Genomic DNA, 25,152 nt, shown 5'->3' with positions numbered 1-25,152 from the left:
ATTCCCAATTTGGTGTGTCAGAGCCTCGCCGTAAGGTTTGCTGCCGTTGTTGTGGAATTAGACTGGTGGTGGCTGGACTGTGTGAGCGTCAATTTGTGATTGTGATTGGCGAGACTCTCTGGCTCTGCCTCTTTGTCTCTGGTTCTCTGGCTCTACCTCTCTATTTCTGGAATCTGGATTGCTGCTGCTCTTCTCCTCCCTTCACTGGTAGTTCAGGTATGTTAAGACTTTTTTAATTTTTATCCTCTTCAATGTTAGTTCAATCTATTGTTGTGCTTGTTTATTATTGATTATATTGCAGGTTGAATTGTTTATTATATTGTTACTCGATAATTTTACATGTTTGCAAGCGAAAAAGCTTGGGGGTGATTAGAAATCGGCGCAAGAAATGGTAGATAGATCCAAGCCCAAGTTAGCAGAAGTGTTAGTGAACCACCAATTTTCTTGCGGTCGAAACGAGATGCTCTACATAGTGTTCTATACAAGTGTACTAGACATGCCGATCCCCAACTAAATTCTCTAATACTGGCGAAGTCGCGAAGCAAAGGTAGAAATTTCATTGCACAACTGCCCCAAACTTGCCTCCAAACAAAATTGTACCAAATAATAATATGATGTAGCATTTCAGGTACCTCTGAATGCTGTTTTCGTCAATCAAATCTAAATGATCTTTTAGATTCCAAAGCCACGTCAACTTTATGAAACTTCCTCTACAATCTGTCTTTTTAAGTGCAACTCCAAACTGTTGCAAACACTCAGCCTTTAAGATATCGTGACTACTCATAGTCACTCCTGTCACTGGAAGACCATTTGTTAGAAGATCAAGAATAATAACCACATCTTCCAATGTCACAACACACTCACCAACTGGAAGGTGAAATATATGTATGTCAGGATACCACCTCTCGATTAGAGTATTTACCATTGTCGATTGACATTGAATAATTCCAATTTGAAAAACGTGATAAAAATCAGTCTGCCATAAATACTCATCTACAATAGGATTGTATAGATCCGACAGTACTAGGTGGTTATACGTCAACACCTGTAAACTCTACAAAAATATAGCCAAATGTTACATCAAACAAAATTATTCATAAACCCTAACTAATTATTTAATGACAATTTATAACAATAAAAACATAATTTAGTTATGTTCAACAAACTACCGTTACTTACCCAAATAATTTTTAAAAATTATAATTAATTATAATTTTAATAATACTAATATTGTATTCTATTCTATTCTAATAATACATACATTAACAATACATAATAACACAAGGCTAATACAATTTATATTATTATAATAATAATTAACGACTTAAAATAACTAACTAATAACATATTAAAAATTTTGAACCGTTTCTTAGAAAAACTCTGATATTATTATTAATGTTAAAAATTTTATCAAATAATTTATTAAGTAATAATTAATAATTTACTAATAATAATTAATAATTTACTACTACTAATAATAACTATTTATTAAAATAATACTAAATTTAGTGTTAATTAATTAATTAATTAACTAGCATGCATACGTACGGTTAACCTACAAATTATTTAACTAACACTATTAAAAAATTTAAAAACTTAACTACAATAAATATATTAATTAAATATCTAACAATAATCAATTAATTATTAAAATTCAAAAAATATAATATATATTAAATCTATTTTATAGAAACTCCACAATAATAATTTCACTTCTAATAATAATTAATAAAATTTAAATATAATTCTAATAATTATTACTAAATAATACCCTAAAAATATTTTTTCTAATAACCTAACACAGTAATATTAACATCATTACTAAATAAAATATTCACTGACTAAATTCAACAATACATTTTTAACTACCACAGCAACTATTATTTAATCAACATTAACAATATTATTAATCCCTAACATTATTATTAATATTTTTGTTAAATTTAAAAATTTAAAATAATAACTTACATAATCAAAATAGCTGAGATAATTAATAATATGAAGTTTTAGGACGATTTACATCTTTAGTGTTTTATTTTCTTAACATTGTTATGTTTTTATGGAAGATTGAAGGAGGTCGATGAAGAATAGAATAGAAAAAAAATAAAGGTTGGAGTTTCTAGAGCAAAGAGAGACTTAAGAGAGAGTGAGTTCGAAGAGAGTGATGTGTGAGAGAGAGCTAGCGCTGGAGTTAACAGAGGAGGAGGAGCTTGCATGTCGACACGTGGATGGCATCACAAAAATTGGACGGTCTGATTACTGTTACCTTGACACCACAATGGCGTAAAGTATCCAACTCTCCAATAACATCGACCTACACTATTCTAAACCCCGTTTTAAAATTAAAAAGTGTCATGACCCTTGTTTCGATAAGTTTTGTTTAATATATATTAGTTCTTTCAAATTGTATAATAACATGTGAATTCAATTTTTTTTTTATATATTGGATTATGAGTGATACATTCTTTAAAGATGACTTAAACTATGTGTAACACCTACCACACAGAGTCTTACACTTAAGTCATAAAGTAGAGGTGGCAAGGTATTACGGCATCTAAAAGAAAAGAAACTTACATAAATATAGTTGAAAGAAATCATATCTAGAAGCCTTGAAGAGTTAGCTAAACAAAAACGATAAACAGAAAATTGTATCACACTCGCATGGATATTCGTAAAACGGATAGGTAAGATCAAAAGAAAGCTGAAAACATATATACATATCAGAGTTCCAAAACACAGATATCAAGCTCCAGACTCGACCTGCGAAACTAAGGCCGGCCAGAGTATATATATATATATAACCCGAAATAAAACTCAAACTACAAAATAAACACCTGTATCTCCAAGTCAACCTCTAAGAGGAACAAAACACAAAATATACATGCGGAGATTCTATAAACATATATACATAGTCTAAAACAAAGTATAACAATCCAAAAGATAGTTCTTTTCTTGTAAGGAGGGTCTCCAGACGCTCAACGAGGTGCATCTCGACCTGCATCTGAAAAATAACAAAATATATATGGAATGAGAACTAGAGGTTCCCAGTATGGTAAAGGTGCCTACATAGTTAATATAAAAGGCCCCGGGAAAGCCAGAAGCATTCTTAGAACTCCGACACTCAGATTTCAGCTTAAAGACCCAACTAAACCAGAAATTAGGTAAGTTATCTAAAGTATTCGAGTTCTAAATCTAACTTTAACTTAACACTTCACTTTCTGTCTCCTTCAACCCTCCAAATCACCGGTGGAACAACTCTCATTCACCCCTCCGCCAAGAGAGGGTTCTCATAGGCATACACATACAAATCAAACAAAGAAAACACAGATAGAGATACAATTAGAGCAAGTAGAACAAGTAGCAGATAAGCAGAATTAAGCAATTAAGCAAACCAAAATAATCCACACCCAAGCAAAACATACAAATGCACATGATGTATGTCTGTCCTATGGCTGATGAGTCTCATCTGTCAGTTGTACAGCCAACCCGACATGTCCTGGTAGTTAACCATTGGACAGTCCCTCTGTGCGCGCATCCCCAAGCTCAAAAATAATATCCATGAAGTCAAATTCCAAGCTCAATAATATAATATTCCATGGAGTCAAACTCCAAGTTCAAATATAATATTCAATATCCATATACATATATATATATATATATATATATATATATATATATATATATATATATATATATATATATGTATATATGCATGCCCATGGGGAACCCAGAGAGTTAAAGTGCCTGGTCACATCTTGCGACAAAGGGTCAACAAATAGTCTCAATATCATCATCATTCATCAAGAATTCATACTCAACTTAATTCATACTCTTCTAAATAAATGAAACTCAAAATGTAATTGTTTTCTTAATAACTCAAAATCAAATCATAAAATTCTTAAACCCAAATATTTCTAAATAACCACTTCAAACAAAATCTCCAATTTCCATAAAAACTTCGGCAGCGCCTCTAAAACTCAGACTTTTGCCACCTTTCAAGGGTCCCAACTACCAAACTAAACACCTCTGAGTCATTCAAATAATTTCCAGTATCAAATTATTTCAAAACTAAACTAATTCCAATATTAAATCTTTTCTAAAAAAAATTAACCAACTTTAATAACAAACCGTTCAAAAAATAAAATCACGCATCATATACCATTTTCACAATCCATCAATATTCATTCAGTTAATTCCTATCTTAAGGTCTTCTAGCCTAAGTTTTCACGTGACATTAAACATTAACTACGAGAAACCAAAACCATACCTTTGCCGATTCCCCTCTAAACTCGGAACACCTCAAAAACCTCTCCTTTCACAAGCTCTAAGCCTCCAAACGTCATTTCCTCAAACTTAATTACTCGGATTTCATTCCAAACCACCCAATTAAACTCCAAATCAACCAGAACACAATCTATTTCACACAATATCACTATATCATCATAAAGTTCACTAAGTCAATGATTCACAAGGGTTTAACAGTTTCTTACCGTATCCATGGATCTATTGGACAAAATCCAGTGATTATCCGCTGTTAGAGTTCACCTAAACCATCAAAATCATTCAATTCCTCAATATCCAAACCCTAAAATCACGAAATTGGGGAGAGGGAGAACTGGAAGAGAAATACCAATTTCTTACCACTTTGTTCCAATAGAATTAAAGAGAATTTCGAGACGATAACACGTGGCCGCTGACAACTCGTCAATCAGAGCTCCGAATCGAAAGTTACGTAAAATTAAAATTGAGACGAGGGTTTTGGCGTCGAAGCTCTTCTCCTCTCATTCAACGCATCTCCTCGATCAAAATGAAAGGGAGGCTTCATATGGTATTTTATGGGTTGGGCTTTGGGCCGGTTTAGGCCCGGTCTAATCGGCTCGGTCCGTTGAACCGATTTTGGGTTAAAATCTTTAAAATTAATGTCAAAATTCTTATTTTTAACATTTCTACTCCTCTAAATTATAAAAATTAATTTTTCTAATTTCTGTGAATAATAATTAATTTATTGACTAATTATTTATTAATTTTTGCGGGGTTTACACTATGTGTTATACATTGTTGTGGATTTTTACAAAATGTTAGTAACATTTTATCTTTTTATAATTAAAATAATATTTTTTTACAAAATATCAATAATATTTTATTTTTTATAATTGAAATAATTTTTTTTTACAAATGTCAATGATGTTTTGTCTTTTGATAATTAAAAAAAATATTTTTTTTACAAAAACATCCCTGTAAAATACTAAAATGATCAAATATTCTCATGTTTCACACTAAAATTATCTATACGTAAAAATTTTAGCCGTGAATTCATAGTCATTTGAAAATAAAATAAAAAATATTAGAGGACCATCAGAATTTATTATTTTTTACCATCAGTTAGTCATCAATGTTTAAAAGTATGAAATAAAATATGTTAGATTATTAGACTAAAAGAACTAGACTAAAAAAATTGAATTGATGACTAAATGATGATCTCCTAGTATTTTTCATAAAAAAAATATTGTTTGAAACTATTTAAATTAAATATTATTTTAAAATTTTTAAGTTTATTTTAAATATAATCTGTTAGATATAGTTAGAACAAATAAATTTTAAATTTTAGAATTTATATTTAGAACCATACTAATTAATTTAAATTATAAGTTAGTGTATGTAAATTATATAAATTAGTTAATTATTAATTTTAAGAATAATTAATCAAAATTAAACTTTAAAAAATTTATTTTTACTAAATATGAAAATTTAACCATGAACTTTTTATGGAATATTCAAAATGCTACTTAAACCATAGTAGTTTTTTTTTAGGGTTAAGTACTGTTTTCGTCCTTAAGGTCTAGGGTGAAAATCAAATTCGTCCCCGACCTTTTTTTGTTATTAAAATCATCCTCAACGTTACAAAACATTATAAAATCATCCTTTTATTCATAAACAGATTTTTTTGGACAATTTTGCCCTTATCCTCTTCCACCCACAAAATATCCAAACCTTGTTAAATATAGGTTTTTTGGGTTAAGTACTGAAATCGTCCCTAAGGTCTGGGCTGAAAATCAAAATCGTTCCCGGCCTTTTTTCGTTATTAAAATCATCCTCAACGTTCAAAAACGCTTTAAAATCATCTTTTTTACCAATTTTATTTTTTTATTACCAAACTACCCCTCATTAAAAAATTATAAAATAAAATAAATATAAAATAAATAAAAAAGAAAGGAAAGATCAAAGAAGGGGGTGGGGAGAGAAAGAAAGGGGGCCGAGCAAAAGGGGGCGGGGGTGGAGGGGGGAGGGAAGGGAACCGCCGCACCACCGCACCGTCGCCGCCGTCTTGCCGCCCTGCCGCACCGCACCACCACCACCTTCTTCTTTTTCTTCTTCTTCTCTCCTCGCCGCCGCCACCGGTCTTCATTACCGCCGCCGCTCTTCATTGCTGTGCGCCGCCGCTCTTCGATGTCACCGCCAATCTTCACTGCTCTGCTCCTCGGGGAAGGGGGGAAGGGAACGCGAAGGGAGAAGAGGGGGAGGGGGTTTCGGGAAGAAGAGGGGGAAGGGGAAGGGTCCTCGCCGCGGATCTTCGCTGCCACCGCCACCGCCGCACCGCTGCACCGCCGCCCTGCCGCCTGTGATCCGCCACTGTTCTTCTTCTTTTTCTTCTGTGAACTGAATTTTTGTTGTAGAATTTCTGAATTTTTTGTGAATTGTTGCTGAGTTTTGATTATTGCTTATTGCTGAGTTTTGATTATTGTTGTTGCTGAGTTTGTTGAATTGTTGCTGAGTTTTGATTATTGTTGTTGCTGAGGGAGGGGTTTACGGGAGTGGGGTGAAGGATGTTACAGGAAGGGGGAGGGGTGAGGGTTGAGGGGTGGGGGGGGGTGAGCGAGTGGGCTGAGGGGGGAGGCGGGAGGGAGTGAGGGAGGGGGGAAGGCGAATGGGGGAGTGATGGAGGGGGGTGAGGGAGTGGGCTGAAGGGGGAGGCGGGAGGGAGTGAGGGAGGGCGGAGGGGGAGGGTTGAGGGGTGGGGGTGAGGGAATGGGCTGAGGGGGGAGGAGGGAGGGCGAAGGGGGGAGTGAGGGAGGGAGGGAGAGGGGTGGGAGTGAGGGAGTGGGCTGAGGGCGAAGGGGGGAGGGAGTGGGCTGAGGGGTGGGGGTGAAGGAGTGGGCTGAGGGGGGAGGCGGGAGGGAGTGAGGGAGTGCGGAGGGGGAGGGTTGAGGGGTGGGGGTGAGGGAGTGGGCTGAGGGGGGAGGCGGGAGGGAGTGGGTTGAGGGGGGAGGGTTAAGGGAGTGGGCTGAGAGGGGAGGCAGGAGGGAGTGAGGGAGGGTGGAGGGGGAGGGTTGAGGGGTGGGGGTGCGGGAGTGGGCTGAGGGGGGAGGCGGGAGGGAGGGGGAGGGCGGTGGGGGAGGGTTGAGGGGTGGGAGTTTGGGGGATTTTGTTTTAATTTTTTTTAATATTATTTTTAATTATTTTTATTAATAATGAAGGGTAATATGGTAAAAGAATAAAATTGAAGTGGAAAATGACGATTTTATAACGTTTTATAACGTTGAGGATGATTTTAATAATAAAAAAACGCCGGGGACGATTTTGATTTTCAGCCCAGACCTTAGGGACGATTTCAGTATTTAACCCTTATTTTTTATTTGTGACTTGAACTCTTTCTTTTTTCTTTTATGTTTCATAATATCTTTTACTCTCATTTTTTTATGCACTATTTATAAATAAATTATAAATTATAGTCGTACCAATCAGTAAGTCTATTCAGAAATATGTTATTATTCTCTTTCTTTATTGTTAATTAACTTTTATTTAGAATTTTTTAAAGTTACTCTTAATTTTAACTTTCCTAATAATAAATATGAATTTAGGTAGAATGCTTGAAAAATAAAGGAATAAATTAAGTATATGGGTATTTTTTTTTTTTTAATTGATAACAATAATTTTTTCATATGGTCTTAACTAGAAGAACATCTCATTCACAAAAATACAAATTTAATTATGTGAGTGTTTTTTTGGATAATGTTAAATATTATGTGTTCTTTGCTGTGAACCACCTTTCTAACTCCTCTTTACACTCAATTTTAAATTGAGAAAAGTTTTATAACAAAGCAAAATAGTTAATCAAATTTAACCAAATTATTAACGTATTTTATATTCCATGTCTTTGTACACTTTTTTTTCTTTTTACGTACACTCCTACTTCTTTTTCTTCTTCGTTTCTTATTTTTTTTCTTATCTTTCTTTTTCATTGTTGTCGCCGTCGTCACTACTACCACCACCTCCTCTTCCTCCCTCCTTCTTTTTTCATTTGAATTTCTTCTTCTCATTTATTTTCCTCCTCCTTCTCATCCATCTTCATCATCATTGTTATCGTTATTGTCATCATTGTCATCTTCTTTTTATACGTATAATAACTTTTCTGTGTTTTTTAGTATTTGTGTGCTAAATAACACCAGAAGCACTACAATTGTCTTGCATGAACTAATTACACCAAATCCAAGTCAATGAGACTAAGTGTACCATATTTAAATTCAGAATACACTGAAATTACTTAATGATGACGACGCACAAATAAATTCAGTTCAAAACAAGTACAAACCAAGTGTACCTTATTTAAATTCTGAATTCACCGAAATTAATTAATGATGCCGACACACAAGTAAACTCAGTTCAAAACAAGCACATAAATTAGATTCAATCATCCACAAAACTACATACATGTAAATTTTAAATTCAGAAAAGTCATCAATATGACTTAAATGACACCAGAAATACTACAGTTATCTTGCATGAACTAATTACACCAAATCCTAGTCAATAAGACCAAGTACACCTTATTTAAATCAAGAATATACCGAAAATACTTAATGATGATGACTCACAAACAAACTCAGTTCAAAATAAGTACAGACTAAGTACACCTTATTTAAATCTAAAATATACTAAAATTACTTAATGATAATAATACATAAACAAACTGATCAGTTCAGAACAAGTACATAAACAAGACTCAATCCACTACAAAAATACTTGCATGTAAATTTTAAATCTAGAAAAGTCATCAATTTGTTGCTCATAATTTTTGTTTCACTCTTTTAACAAGAACTTGTGTTATAGTAAAAAAAATTTGATATTAAAATTGAGAAATTTCTGGTTAATGGTTAAAAAATTTTGGTGTTATTTCCTGATAAATTTTACATAACTCAATTCTTCTACCTCTTCTTTTTCTTTATCATCATCATTATCTTCTTTTCTTATTCATCTTCTCTTTCTTGTTTTACCTTCTTATAATTCTTTTATTTTACTCTTTTAATAAGAATAAAAATAAATAAAAATGCATAATGCTACAAAATCACCTAAAATAAGAGGAGAAAGAGAAAAAAATACAGCAATAATAACAGCAATAAAAGAACGATGATGATAAGAAAACACGCGAAAAAAGAAAAAACACGAAGAAGAAGGAGGAATGCGAAAAAGAAGAAGAATGAGGAGGAAGAACACGGAATACGAACGTTCATATTAGTAAGGATAGTTAAGATGTGTATTCACGCTTTCACTTATTTTTATTGAGTTTGAACTAATTTGATTGAATTTAATTGCCAAAAAAACCTAGATGACAAACCTATTTTAGTTTGTAAAGTTTGCGAAAAAAGAGGACAAAGAAAGAACGATTATTTAGAAGGGAAAAAATGAGGATACATTACCCAAATTTAGGGGTGTTCATGGATTGGATCCGATCCGCATATCTGCGATGTTTATCCGAATCCGATCCAAAAATTGCGAATATGGATCCGATCCGCAAGGCTATCGGATCCGATCCGATCCGCACACGAATAGGATCAGATTGCGGATTTTGTATTGGTATCTGCATATCCGCGTATCCACAAAAATAAAGAAATAAATAAATAAATAAATTTTTTTATATTTTATTTCAACTAATAATTATCATATATGTTGTATTATTTTAATTTATTATATAAGAAAAATATGTTTAATATTATTTTAAGAGTAAACATATTTAAAAGAATAGAAAAAATGAATTTTAGTGATATTTTTTAAAATAAAAATAAGCTTTTAAAAATATTTTTGTGTTTTGCGAATATATTCTCAAATGTACGGATCGGATCAAATTGGATCCAAACTACGGATATTAGATCAATCCGATGATTTTAGTGCAGATCGAATTAAAACTTTGGTCATATCTTATCCTATCCGCATTCAACTCTACCCAAATTCTCCTTTATCTTGAATCGTCACTCATATGTTGTCACTTGTCACTGTCCACCTTCTATGTAGCCCCTCTTCTTCTCTCGCCCATCGACCCACATTTCTCTTCTCCCCAATTGTGAACCTATTGAACCACTGTCCGTTCGCCTCCTCTGCTCCTTTCAAGAATGCAACCCTTCAACCCAAACGGGACTGCTCGGGCACGAGTTCCAGCAACAACTGCACACTGGAAATCGCAACCTACTGCCTTACGCCACTTAGCCACCAACAACATATGGAACCTTAGCTCATCACTGAGGCTTCCCACTAGCACACTTTCAAGCATTGCATTTTCGAAAATTTCTTCTTTTTGATACAATCGTGCTCCCAAGCTGTCTAATCTTACTGAGTTAGGATATTGGAAATTTATAATTTTGTCTCCAATTATTTGCCACTGTTTAAGTTGTTAATTACTATTTACTATTTTTTGATGATTCAAAAATTTCACCGTGAGACATTAGTTCAATTACCATGTCTATTTGAGTCAAACTATAATTCATTTAATTCCAACTTTGTCATGTACCCGGTTCAAATTTGTTAATGAATCTTACGGACCTTAGCTATCTATCCCTTATGTAGTGTTTGTTTAGTGTTTCTGTTCATCAAAAACATAGACACGGGAGTACATATTTGTTGTTTGTTTTTTGAGACACAAAAAAGAGAGAGACACTCTTACACACAAGAATACATAAAATAAGTATATTTTGTGTCTGTCTCAAATTATGAGACACGAATTTTCATCCTAAGACACAAATTAAACTAAAATTTTGGACAAATTTATCCTTAGTTTTTTTGAAAATTTCAGATTTATTCAAACCATTTGACCATTCTCTTCTCCTCCGTCAGTGCCTCAACCCCCTTCTTCTTTCCAGATCTTCTTCTTTCTTTCTTCTTCTTCTTTTTTTTCTTCTTCTTCTCTCTCTTAGAAGTCAGACCACTGTCTCGCCTCCAGCCTTCCTCAATCTCCTTGCCGCCATTGCTAGCCGCATCCCTCACTTGGAACTCCGCCGACTCAACCTCTCATCTCACCATTGTGTTGTCTCTCTTCTGCCTCTTGCCTTTGCGCTTCTGCATCTCGCCGTGCCTCCTTCCCTCCTTGTCACGGGTCTCCCCGCATCGCCCCTCCCTCACCGTTTCGGACTCGCCGTCAATGTGGGTGCTGCAGGTGCCCATTGTTCTATCTATTTCAACTTTAGCTCAAGGATTTTTTCTTTTTTAGATAATAATATTTGAACACAGATTTGGTTATTTGAGTCTAGTTTGACTGTTAAATTTTGATACTAAATTTGTTGTAATTTGATTAATGTTAATGTGAGTATCATTATACTACCATTGTTTTGTTTCTATCTTCTTGTGCTTCTTTATTTTTATTTTTTAAATTTTTTCAGAATATATATTGTAAATCTTGTTTTGTTATAGGATTATGGAGATGAATGTTCTGATTTTGTAATTAATTTTATTATGTAGATGAATGTTATGCGTTCATTTTTTTTTGCTGTCGATTGCCATTGCTCATCCATCAAGAACCGCTGCTTCTGCTCCTCCTTCTCTCTCGAAGGGTTCGGGCTACGGGAGTCCAGATCCATCGTCATTCAGATTCGCCGGCGGCTTCAAGCTTCGTCGGCGCTTCCCTCCACATCCTCTCTCTACCAACGTCGTTCATCTTTTTCAGAAAGAAATCTTTTCCTCTTCTATTATCCCTTTATTAAAAAAAATTATCTGTGTATTTTACTCTATAGATATGCAACAAATTAAAATTTTTGTTGATTTTATTAAATTTAATTTAGATTGGCATATTGTTGCTTTTGTATTTGGTTGAAGATTATAGTGGTATTGATATTGATGATAACTCTGAAGAAGGGATTGGACAAAAATAGTGATAGAGAAGAATGATGGGGATAAAATTGATATTTTAGTAAAATTTTGAGTTGTATATTCTGTTGTGTCTAAGTTACCAAACAAGATGAAAAATTAAGTGTCTTTTATGTCTATGTACTCATGTGTATTTGTGTCTATGTCTTTATTATTTCAAGACATCAACCAAACGCAGCCTTAGATAGGGTTTGGAAAAGGGACACAGACGGAGATATTGAGAGATTGAGATTAGGACTAAGAGACAGAAACTAAGATATAGAAGCTGAAATAAATCTTAATATTGTATTTAGTGTAAAATAAGAGACAGAGATTGAAATAAGAATGAAGCTCTAATTTAATTTACACAAAGAGTAAAATTGAAATCATTGAAATGGAGATATTTTAAATATAAAATGTTATTAAAGTTTTAGTCTCTATTTCAAAAAATTTCAGTCCTCTATATCCTCACTTTTTGGAGGTACTGAAATACTGAAAATTTGGGGATAGAGACTGAAATTTTAATACCAGTCTCTAGACCAATAAATATGATACTGAATCCCAGTCTCCCAATCCCCGTCCCAATACTTCAAAATAAACACTACCTTAAAGCCACTAGAGACATCATGTAACGACCCAACTTCTAATACGTGATGATCATACAAGAAGCCGAGGGTCACCAACTTACTTTCTTAATTTATAGTTAATATTTATTATATGAGCCTATTACCTTGTTAGAACGTTACTATCTTTATGGGTAAATTTTTTTAAAACATTTACAAGAATAAATAACCGAGCATATATGAACAGAAATATAAGGGAATAGAAGTAACTAATATCCAAATTGATAATATACATCATATACATCATAAGTAACGTTATACAAAGGAACTAGTCAGTGTACACCCTTTTTCAACCTCTACTAAAAAATATTTACATATATAATACACGACACTACAGGGTCTGGCGCATATAAAAAGCCTCTAAGTTGGCGTCCAAGCTAGCCTAGCAACACTAAAGCTCCTAGTTTCTCTGGTGTTCTAACACAAACGAGAGTCTATACAAAAATCAGTGCTATGCTGGAGTGTCACCATTGGGCTCACCCACTGGCTGATCACTACCCGACGATGGTGACTCCTAATCAAAATCCATCTCCGGATTCTCTTCATCGTCGTCATCTGGGATCACCATAATATTACCAGTAGTAGCACTGCTATCACTACTCATACGACTGATGGTGAGTACATATCTGTTCGCATATATTGGAGCAACTGCTTTTCTGGAAAGTCCTGGCTGGTTGTCGGGTTGTGCATCTGGAACTATGGGCTCTGGAGAGAAATCCCACTATGGAGAAATGGCAGAAATATAGTCATTAACTAGTATTGGCTCAGCAAACTCTGCAGGCTCAGGTGCCGCCTGGTTCACTGGCTGTGCTGGGTGAGGATGTCCGGGTCCATTAGGAAATGGATATTCTGGTGCGTCGGGATAAAGCCATGATAACAAAAACTCGTAAAGAGCATTAGGATCAAAGGAAGGACTAACTAACGAGTGCTGAAAGGGATGGTCACATAGTACGTATAGTTGTATCCAGGGACGGATCCACTTATGTGGGTGTGGGGGCAAGCGCCCCCACTACAATTTGGAATTTTATTGAGTAGTATATAATAATAATATTTATTTTTCCCCACTAAATTATTAAATTTGACCCCACAATAATTTTTTATTCAACTTTCGACACTTGGTAGCCAATTTAAAAACTTCATATTAGATGTCCATTATAATGATCAATTTTCAAATTTAAATAAGATTGGTGTTCTTTCTTAAAGATCGACTCGAAAGAATATTATCTATCCATTTGTGCTTCTTCTTTTAAAATTAGCTTTAGTTTTTTTCATAATAACTACACTAATTGAATGAACTTTTTCAACTATGAATAATATCAAGAGTTAATTTGTATGAAAGTTGAGTTTTAAATGATTGTTTAACGACATATACAAAAAAAAGACATTTTAATTATATTGTCAAGGTTTCAAAATATGAAATATAAAAAAATTAAATTTTAAATTATATGTTATTATTTAAATTACTATTTTGGTATTTTAATTTGTAATTAGATATTTTGAAATCTAATCATATTTTACAATAACAAAATATAATTATAACAACAATTATGCTACGTATACATAAAATAATCACTTGTATAGAATAAATATTAAAATATAAATTTTGAAATACAAAATACATATTAAAAATAAGTTAAATGATATATGTATTTATACACAAATTTATAATAGATAATTTGATAGCTAATTTTTTATGTAAACGTAATATTTTTATTATAAAAATTATTATAATGTTATATATATTTTGCCCCCTATCATAATTTCCTGGATTCGTCACTGGTCGTATCCGAGGGTCTGCGGTTAATATGTAGTAGCTATGAAACACTGGGTCCTCGTATATGTAGGGCTGATCAACCTCGTAAAACAGGACGCCCGTCTCTATCTGAAGGAGTAAGAACTGGAGAGTTCTTAGTAAGCTCAGGTTAATTAGTCGAGTTAATTGCTTTTGTCCTTATCACCAGACAGTGAAATATTTCAAGAATCATAAACATACAGTACATAGAGAAAACAAAAAACAAAGTACAAACAGAAAAATACAAAAAGCAGAACATAAACATAGAAAATGAACAACAGATAATGATGTTCACATAAGGATCATGCATGTCTAGTCCTAGTGCAGGTCATAAGCTCATTTGTCGGTTACACACCCGCTCTCGACAACATCCGATAATTACATACGATTTCTAGTTAGCATACCCACTACAAGCCTCATTCTTTTCTTACAGAAAGGCCCTTGCTAGCCAAAGTATGCCAAACATAATAATCAACTATAGGCATTCCTCTTTGTCCTACAAGAACAACATTCACAACTGTGTTGTAATCTGATGATACCTCTATGGCAACGTTACAATCTCAACTGGCAAGACAAAACTTCTAGTATTCCTGGAAATTAAAGTAATCTAAAGTGGTCGCACCACTATCTATCTGACTGCCTTCTTGCAATAGATTGTTAACATATTATTCTCATTATTCATATTGATACTTTATGTTCGTTCACTATGTGTTATTCTTCATTACTTTCTCATTCTGTTCTTGCCCCTCACTAACGTTCTTATCGTCATCTTTCGTTTGTTTTCTCAATCTATCTTTACCTCTCCTTAAATGTTCTAACTCTCACTCGTCCCTGTCTCCTCACATGTTCTTACCTCTCTTTAGGTGTTTCATGAAGAGAAATTTTAGATTATGAGCATAAAATTGTCTTCCTAAAACTTTTAGAAAACCTTGTCTTTTTATCAATTTATTATTATATTATTATAAATAAAATAGTATTATTAATAAAATAATAATATCTTACTATTTTATTGTTAAAATTTATTTAATAATATTTCATTCAAAAACTTTTGAAATTTTTATTTTGACTCCCAAACTTTTTAGAAATTATACTTTAACCACCTAATTTTTGAAATTTACACTTTGGCCTCCCAAACTTTCATTTAAATATATTTATCCCAAATTTTTTTATATTTGTATTTTGACTTCAGAATAATCAAAGCTGTTGATGGCTTTTTGTTTCTCAAAAAACCGAACCAACAACATCAAAAGTTCATCAAATTTTCACTTGATTTTTAACTAGTTTTTCAATTTTTTTGGTAATCGATTTTTTTCAACTTTCAATTCCATTTTTCAGCCACCAAATCATATCACTTTCATCAAGATTCCAGCTTAAATATAATATCAAAACAGGGCTGGACAATTCGGATTTCATGCTGCTCCGTGAACCAAATTGCTAAGCTCATTTTTCATCAATTTTTCAATACAAATCAAGCATAATAACACTCAATTTCAAGTATCAATCAACAGCCCAGCAATCACATAACAAGAACAAAATTAATCAAAAATAATTTTACCAAATCTTACCTCTTTGCTGTTGCCTCCAAACCGGCTGCACCAAGAATCTTTCTAATTCACTTTTTCACCTAGTTTTTAATCAAAAACAACTTTAAAAACCAAGATGCATAACCAACCAAACCTTCAGCAGCATGTCAAGTAGGATTTTCTCACCTTAATATTGCTGAAAATGGAGATTCCTTGACTCACAAGTCAACTGGACAAGAAATCTAAGAAGAAACATAAAAAAAGCACTAGTTTAACATGATGCTCCTTGGCCGAACTTAACATGGAGGAAGAAAAACCACCATACCTGATTTTGCTCTATGAAAAGTGATATGGATTTGAAGAGAAGGAAGAGAGGATCACTTTAATCGGTTTGGATTTTTTAATTGGAGTTTAAGAGAGTAAAAGATCTAAGCTTGAAGCTTAAGCTTTCATAGAAGTTTTCTTTCTTTTTCTCCAAGGAAGTCACGGCTGGAAGAAGAAAGTGGAAGCTGCTGCAAATGTCTCCCAAGAGGCCCTGTGTCACTAAGATGCTTAATTAGTCACCAGAGTTTGTTGCAAAAATATCAGTAAACGGATAATTACAGATTATTAGAACACAAGTGATAACATATCTAGTGATAAACGTATGAGCTACTAGTATAAATAATACTAATAACATGATAATCATGCGAATAAAAGATATATGATGAAGTATTAGCATAGCTATGTTCATCAGAAAATGCTGGTATTAACCTGCACTGGTAAATTCTGAGTCCGGCTATTATATTATTAATCTTATCTTCTGTTTTAACTAAAGCAAGTCAAATAATAATATAATAATATTCAAGCAGATAAAATAATAATATAATAATAATATTATATTATCATTTTTTTCTCTCGAGATTCGGGTTCGGCTCGTTAAACTGAGTCTGACCACGGAAATCAGAATTTTAAAATTCCTAGCCGAAGCAGCTCAAAAACTAGGTCTTCTGCGATTGAGTCGACTAGCTTAGCTTAGTAGAGGTGCTTGCTTGTTGATGATGCAGTGGTGATTCAAATTGAAGTGCTTGATAATGCACTGGAAGTGTTTGAAGGTGCTTGTTTTAGTGAACTTCCGAAAAAATTCCGTTTCTTCAAGAAAAAAATCCCATTTTTTCAAGAACTAGGCCTTATACATCACCATTTGTTTACTGCTTTATTAAATTACTAACCTAAAATTTCTCTACAAGTGTTATTCAAGTTCTAAATGAAAGGGTCTCTAATGCCAAGTTGTATGTCAACCATAACCTATGACATACCATATGTTTAAAAGAGAAAACCCCTTCAAATTATTGTTCTCCTTTTTGGTCGTTCAAGATCACGAAATGATCTGAGATTTTATTATGGAAAATCATTAATTCATTATTTTCGTCTATCGCTTTGTAAAAACTTGATCAAGCTGATAATACTTTCTCTGGTAAATCCTGATAAATTGAATAATTTTAATAATTGCAATGAATATAATAATTATATATTTTTGTCCTAATTCGTGATCATGATTCATTAGTCATTCCGTGGGTAAACTTCATTATCTTGTACTGTATTAATGCAAATTACCTTAATTATTAGTATCTTATTACGCAAACGAGACACAGGAGGTAAACTATGAGGGGGATAATTAACAAGATTTTTGGCCATGAAATATCATCTATGAAATGACAAGCCGTTGAAGAGAAATGCAGTCGACCTATACAGAATAAAACAGAGAAATGCAGCAGAAAACTTATTCATGTATTTTTATGACATGATTTTAGATTTTTTATCGCTAAAAGATCTACAATTCAATTTTTTATTAAAGATTTATGGAAAAATTCACCTAAATCCTAGAGATATACACAGAATTGAAGTTTCCAAATATCCAATGCAAGAAGCATACGCCAAGTGGAGGCTAAAGATAACTAAAAAATTAAAAGCAGAGACAATACTGAGAATAATGAACAATTAAAATGGTGAGGAAGTATTAATTGTGTTGAGGAAGTGGCGGAGGTTGGCCAAATTTCAAGATGTAGGCAAGTTGATAAACGGGGCGTAGTTGTGGGATGAGTTGTGCATCCAAGTAAGCGTCACAGGAGAAACACCAGACTGATAGATCACTGAAGCTGAGTGCCACACAGTGGTTGGTGCGCCGCGAGTGAGACAGCATGTGCTTGTTCACAAAACGGCTGCACAGCACCTCCTTACACGATAGACACAACCAGTTTTCAGACGGGTGTTGGCACCTGAAATTCAGAAATAATAATTAATTAATTAAAAAAATATAAGTAAAAAATGAAAATATTAATCAATATGACCAATGAACATGACCAATGAATATGTCGGATGTTCAATTCAATAAGTATACATAAATGATTATGTTGATTATTCTTTTTTAGTCTATTTATTCATACACAATTAACAATGTCTGAATGTTCAATCATCATGTGGATGGATAATTACTCTAATGTTAGAATTTAGGAGATAATTAAAAATGGAGTATTCTTTTACTTTATTAAATCAATCTTAAAACTCATCCTGCACATTGCTTACAAAATTCATTGTTTACTAAGTAAAAGTGTAAAACCGATTAATTAATTGCCAAAGGGAAGAGCGAGCAAAAACGAAAGAAGGTAAAGGTAAAAAGGTGATTCACTCGTAGCAGGGAGTATTCTGAGGGGCTGGAATATGGCTGAGATCAGGGGAGAGGGAGCACAGATGATCGCATGAACTTCGAGCTTCCACCCAACCCGATTCTGATCCGTACTCTTCTTCTCCTTCACATAACCCTACGCCTAAACCTGGACGATCCTGATCCTGATCCATTATCAATATTCAATTCGATTCGCCATGCCTTTGTCTTTGATTTATGATGAAAAAGAAAAGGATAATCATATTCATACATACCGATCGAGAAGAAGAGGAGGAAGCCATGCTTACTTGGTTCAGCTCTGAACTCTGATGCTTTCTATCTCAAATCGATCTTGCTTCCCAATGGATTTTATTGATTTAGAGTAATCTTTTTTAAATAAGGATAAAATGGCCATTAGGTCTAAATAACTTTTGATTTTTGACTAATTATTTTTTTAAAAAAAAATACTAATCAGGTTTTTTATTATTTATAAAATATGAATATTTTATTGAGTTGTCGTATTTATATATTTAATATATTTTAAATACGATATTCATCTTTTTATTCAATATATTATTTATTTATTTTTTTAGTAAAAATTAATAAATAAAAAATTATTCTCCAAATATATTTAGACACATTTAAATATTATGTGTGTTGATTAGCGTCATTAAATTGATAAAAATATCTTTTTTCAGTATGTTTGGTTACTAATAAAAGTAAATTAAAAAAATAAAAAAATATTTTTTTAAAGAGTTATAATTTACATTTTTTTTAAATTTTTTTTTAAAAAATATTTTTTACATAATAAATAAACAAAAAAATACTTTTATTTTATTTTATCCAAACATAATTGATAAATAAAAAAAATTTTTTTACATAAAATATTTAAATATAAAATTATTTTTATTTTTATAAAAAATCTTTTAAAAAAATATCATTTAAATTTTTTTTTTCAAAAATAACACCCAAACAAATCCTATCACATGTAAGTGCGTAGCAGTTCACAGTAGTTCAGAGCAAAAGCAATTAGGAGCTAAAAATTAACCAAGTTAAAACAAATAGTTAGATTATTATAAAATTGGCATAAAATTAATTATCATGTAAATTAATTTAGCTAGTTAACTGCTTAGGTGAGAATATACGATGTATATAAAATAATTTTAAATCTTGAGACTCATTCTTCAATTCACTCTCTCATTTTCTGAATCTTACTTCTCTCTAAACTCTCTTCTCTCTTTCTTCTTTCATTTTGAACTCTTTGAACAAGTTACAATAAAGGAAAATAGAAAAAGAGAAAAAGAAAAAAACTGCATAAACTCTCTAAAACGAGTACAGACGGAACTGTTGGATGGAAGCGCAGACGGAACTGCCGCTAGTATAAAGGAAGCGCAGACGGAACTGCCGTTAGTCTAAAGGAAGCGCAGACGGAACTGCCGCTTGTCTGAAGGAAGTGCAAACGAAACTGCCGGAAAGAAACGCAGACGGAACTGCCACAAGGAAACACAGGCGAAACGCAGACGGAACTGTCACGAGAAAACACAGACGGAACTGCCACGAGAGAACACAGACAGAACTGTCACGAGAGAACACAAACGGAACTGCCATGAGAGAATGCAGATGGAACTGCCACGAGAGAACGCAGACAGAACTGCCGAAAGAGAGCGAAAACTATATGATTTCTTCATGAGAATAGGTTAGCAGCGGATGACAATAGTGTTTGATCATTCGACTCGAAAAATAACACAAAACAGAGAAAATAGGCTAGTCGATAACGTGAAAAAAACATCAAAGGAGTGACAAAAGGGAAAGAAGAATGACATAGAAAAAAATGCAAAAATTACGGTGATTTCACCGCAAGGAAAACAACCTATCCTCTTTAAGGAGGATACCATGGCTTGGATACCATGTTAGAAATAAGAGACTAAACTGGAGAAATAAGAGACTAATTTGAAGCCGTAATTTCTTATAATAAATATTCAGATATACTAAATAATACTAATTGATCCTCATTGTTTTGTTCTGTAAGCTGCTAGCTGGTTTCTGTTTGTGTTAGCCTATTTTTATTCTGTTTCTTGCTCCATTTAAGTGTTGAGCTCCTTTTGTTTCAAAAAAAAAAAAAAACGAAATCGCATGGTGGAAGGTTAAAAAGAATATACGAGGATAGAGTAGAATTTCTAAAGACTTGCTCAAGCTGTGACAAGAATGACCACATGATAGATACATACTATTAAAAGCATGGTTATCGGAAACACCTACAAAAAAAATTGAGGCAAACAATACTTTTGTCAACAATATTGCCACCACCAACCAAGCTGCTAAAGAGAATGGTGAATTCGGCAAAGTTATCAAGTTCAATGGAAAGAGCGATATCATTATCGATGGATTATTTTTAGATAGACAAAAAGAAGTCTTAATAATTTAAATTTGAATCTTCTAAATTTTGAATTTTTATTTTAGAGAATAAAGTGTGATCTCTCACCTTTAAATGATTTCTCTTTCATATTTTTTATTGGTCTCACCTATAAAATAAATAATAAAAAATCACACTTTTTCCTGTAGAGTAAAATTTAAAATTTAGAAAATATAAATCCAATAATTTCATTCTAATATCATGACCAACAACACCTATTTCAGTGTAAATTTAGCTCCAACTTTATTTGTATCATTAGCAAGTATATATCACATTCTTTTTTTAACCAAACATGATTGAAAATTTATGACTGAATTTTGGATACGGGTATTACTGCACACTACACAAGTTTTTAAGGGTATGCGCGGATCGGATCGGATCGAATATGGCAAAAAATTCGATCTGCATAATTTCCATCGAGATCGAATCAGATATGATATCCGCATTTTTAATGCCGGATCCGATCTGATCCGATTCGCAAATATCGGATATATCCTCAAAATTGAACCTTCTCTTTTTTTTTTATCATATTTCTATGTAAAAATTTTAATAAAATATATTTCTTTCACACTTTTAAAGTTATTTATTCCTAAAATATTTTTAATCAAACTTTTTCTAAATAACAAAAATAAAATAATACAATATATGAATAATAATTACTAACTAAAACTTACAAACAAGTAAATATAATACCAAACATATATATATTTATTTATTTTTTAATTATTATTGTGCGGATCCGCAGATCGGATACGCAGATGTTGAGCAGATATCCGCGATCTGAACCATAAAGGGTGCGGATCGGATCGTATCCGCAATTTTCAAATTAGATACGGATATTTACCTCAGATATGCGAATACAATTCGATCCATAAATACCCCTACACATTTTCTCTTTAGTAAAATTTTTCAAAACATATTATAATTATTTTCTAAAACTAAGAAAAAAAAAGCTTTTTTAGCTGATTTGAATAAAAAACTTAAAGAAGGAGGAACATCTTAGCTACCACCGAGTCAAATGCTTTTTCTAATATATCACTCTTTTCTTTTAAATAATTATATAATCATATATTATATTTTCAATTTAATATATATAATCTAAAACATTTGATATATAATTTAAAATATTTAATTAAATATTATTTTTATATTTATTTAATTTTTATTTTAGTCACTGTTTTTTGAATAAATTATTTTTAATAGTATAAAATTATTAAAATAAATATTAAATTTTATTAAATATTTATAAATTAAAAAATATTTTATGATCAATAAAAATATTTTTTTATTTTTTCAGAATTTCAAAAGTGAACCAAAAATATTTTATAAATAATTTGCTTTTATTAATTTTTATATTAAAACTAAACAAAAATATTTGTATTAATCACAAAATATTTACCTTTTTAATTTATAAATATTTAATAACATTTAATGTTTCTGTTAATAATTTTTTACAATTAAAAATAATTAATTTAAAAAATAGTGAATATAAAATAAAAAGAAAATAAAGAGTAAATAGATAAAAGTACATATGAAAGAGTTTGGCATGAATAAAAGTGCACACCAAAATTCGTAAAATATAAAAGTACACCCTATATTTTACAAATTCACAAACGACACGATATTTTTGTCCATCAAAAATAATCTTTCGGGTGTACTTTGATATTTATAATCTTTTGTGTATACTTTTGTTCACCTCAAACTCGACTAAATTTTCAAAATAGTACCTCAAATTGGCTCCTGCACTAATTTCATCCCTAAGTTTTCAATTGCTTTAGTCCTTGAGATTGAACTCTAGGCTCCACAAAAGTCCTCAAGTCCATTTTTGGCCCGAATTAGCAAATCAAAGTGCTGATCTAGCAAGTCATCACTAGCATGGTGGATGTGCCATACAGCGTCGTTTAGGGTATTGGTGCCTATTGAGAGTAAAATGTCACCATTTTACGTGAATGAGAAAAACAAAACGTTGGAGGCTTGTGTGTTTTGATCATTCACAGTCTTCTCCTTCTTTTCTCCAACACTAAACGCTTAGTCTCCCTCTTCCTCTGACAATGGTGAAGGCTTAGTGTGGTGGTTTACAGTTTGCAAGTTCGACAATTTCGTGGAACTACTAGTGTCGCCGTGGAGTTCACTAAGTCCATCTGAACAAGAAGAAGCACCATTATTGTTGTTATTGATGTGAGTACACAATGCCATTATTATTTTTTTTTTTGCAATCATAGCTTAATTCAAGGATTTAGTTGGCTTTTTGTTTGTTTGTGGTGGGGTGTTTTATCATTGATAAAAGTTTAGGATTTCATATATTGTTATGTTACGGTATGGATTTTAAAAATGCTTTGTTTTTTCTTAAAGGAACAGGGACAAATTTTTTGTACCAGACATGAAATGCAAATAGTTGATTTTCATATTTTGACCATGATTATTGAGTTAAGTTTTACAATCTTTGTTTTTGATGTAGATGAAAAATCTACTTAACATCATGTTCCATCATAAGAGTAACTTTGAAAAAAATAAAAAAGAAAAGATGTTCTATTCGCCTGATAAAAAAAGTTATTTGGGTGATATTAACAAAGATACATTAGATATTTTCTATATTAGAAATTACCATAAAGAACTTGGGTACAACAAGAAGAAGGAATGTTGGTGGCTTGTTCCAGGTAGGCGTCTAGCGAGGTTGGACTGAGGAGATTAAACAATGATAGGGAATTAATGGAGATGCGTTTCTTTGCTAAGAAAAATAATTGTCTTGTGGATGTGTTCATTGAACATGAAGTGTCAACACATGAGATTCTAGAAGAGAAAGAAAATGTGGTATATCTTGACGATCAAGTAGGAGATATTGGTAAGGAAGCCAGGGTCATTCCAAACACTTCTACCCATCTACTCTTAACATGTCCCCTCCAGTTGTTGATCCGAAACTAATTGTGGAGCCCAACCTTAAGTCCAAGAGCATACCTTCTGTTCCTAAGAAACAAGAACCCACCAAAGCCAAACCTAGGCCTAAGCTTGAGACACTCCCGAAACCTACGCATAAATCAACACAATTCATACCAATCTATCCAAGAAATATTGTCTGAGGTCTACCACCATGAGGCATTGCACAAGATCTGTTGTAAAGGGCAAGTTAGTAAAGATTCTTAAAATTGTTCTATCTTCTGATGAAGACTCTTCTGATAGCTATGAGAGTGCTGAATATGAAGTTTATAAGCCAGTAGAGGATGACAGATCCTCTAATTTGGTTGATTTGGTTAATGTTTCTTCCTCAAGAAGGAAGGCTGTGAAATTGAAGAGTGGTCCTATAGGTGCATCTAATAAGGATAAGGAGAAGATAATAGTTGATGATGATGCATTTGTGAAAGATGTTTCAGATCAAGAAATTAATCTTGGGTTTGTGGGGGATGCAAGGGTTGAAGACTATGATGCTTATGATCCGGGGGCTAATTCTGATGGTACAAATTTATGACTTTCATTGAAGATGAAAACCCCACCAAACTCTAAAGATGAGCTGGATGAAGACGGCGATTCTGATGAAGTTTTTTTAGTATTTAGGAAAGGGGCAAGGTTTGGTAAATTTAACTTAGAAGTGGGAATGAAGTTCAATACCAAATGGGACTTCAAAGAGGTTGTGAGGGAATATACCATCCAAGAGAGAAGGCGTACCAGGTTTAACAAAAACGATAGGAAAAGCATAAAGACAATATGTAAGGTGAAAGAATGCAAATTAGTGATGCTTGAAATGTGGTATATGGGGATGAGAAGGCACAGTATGCTATGTTCAGAGACTATGGCCTTACTTTACTCAAGACCAATCCAGGATCAATTGTTCAAATTGGCACAACTCCATAGCCATATAGGGACCCAATCTTCGAGAGGATGCATGTGTGCTTATCTGGTTGCAAGAATGGTTTTAAAGTTGGATGACGTCCACTAATTGGTCTTGATGGTGCTTTCTTGAAGACCGTATTTGGAGGCCAAATACTATCAAATGTTGAAGAAGATACTAATCACCACATCTACGTGATTAGATGGGCGATTGTGAACATCGAAAA

The 25,152-nt window shown here is 32.7% G+C and overlaps 2 protein-coding genes across 3 annotated transcripts; both read right to left on the bottom strand.

Annotated features, from left to right (window-relative positions):
- Positions 1–556: 556 nt before the first annotated feature.
- LOC112748091 (protein MAIN-LIKE 2-like) lies at positions 557–925 on the bottom strand. Its single transcript, XM_025796299.1, has one exon. The coding sequence runs from the start codon at positions 923–925 to the stop codon at positions 557–559; it is 369 nt and encodes a 122-aa protein (XP_025652084.1).
- Positions 926–17,902: 16,977 nt separating this feature from the next.
- LOC112749942 (uncharacterized) lies at positions 17,903–19,111 on the bottom strand. 2 transcript variants are annotated; one of them, XM_025798384.2, is made up of 3 exons: positions 18,966–19,073; positions 18,715–18,869; positions 17,903–18,304 (listed from the first exon to the last, which is right to left on the bottom strand). In XM_025798384.2, exons 1-3 carry the CDS (start codon positions 18,990–18,992, stop codon positions 18,046–18,048), a joined length of 441 nt encoding a protein of 146 aa, XP_025654169.1. In that variant the 5' UTR covers positions 18,993–19,073; the 3' UTR covers positions 17,903–18,045. The 2 variants fall into 2 exon arrangements, with proteins under 2 accessions (XP_025654169.1, XP_025654168.1); XM_025798383.3 differs by having other exon boundaries at positions 17,927–18,304; positions 18,715–18,875; positions 18,966–19,111.
- Between the last annotated feature and the right edge of the window lie 6,041 nt (positions 19,112–25,152).

The sequence above is a fragment of the Arachis hypogaea genome, chromosome 15 (assembly GCF_003086295.3).
Source record: "Arachis hypogaea cultivar Tifrunner chromosome 15, arahy.Tifrunner.gnm2.J5K5, whole genome shotgun sequence".
Taxonomy (NCBI): Eukaryota; Viridiplantae; Streptophyta; class Magnoliopsida; order Fabales; family Fabaceae; genus Arachis; species Arachis hypogaea.
Note: the sequence above shows the minus strand (reverse complement) of the source record. Positions and strands in the feature narration are given on the sequence as shown.

Excerpts from the sequence above, each read along its gene's own strand:
- LOC112748091 (XM_025796299.1), bottom strand. The coding sequence starts at position 925 with ATGGTAAATACTCTAATCGAGAGGTGGTATCCTGACATACATATATTT.
- LOC112749942 (XM_025798383.3), bottom strand. The coding sequence starts at position 18,992 with ATGGCTTCCTCCTCTTCTTCTCGATCG. Across the intron at positions 18,876-18,965 it reads CCTCCTCTTCTTCTCGATCG|GATCAGGATCGTCCAGGTTT; the intron begins GTATGTATGAAT and ends ATAATGGATCAG. Across the intron at positions 18,305-18,714 it reads CAGAATACTCCCTGCTACGA|GTGCCAACACCCGTCTGAAA; the intron begins GTGAATCACCTT and ends TCTGAATTTCAG.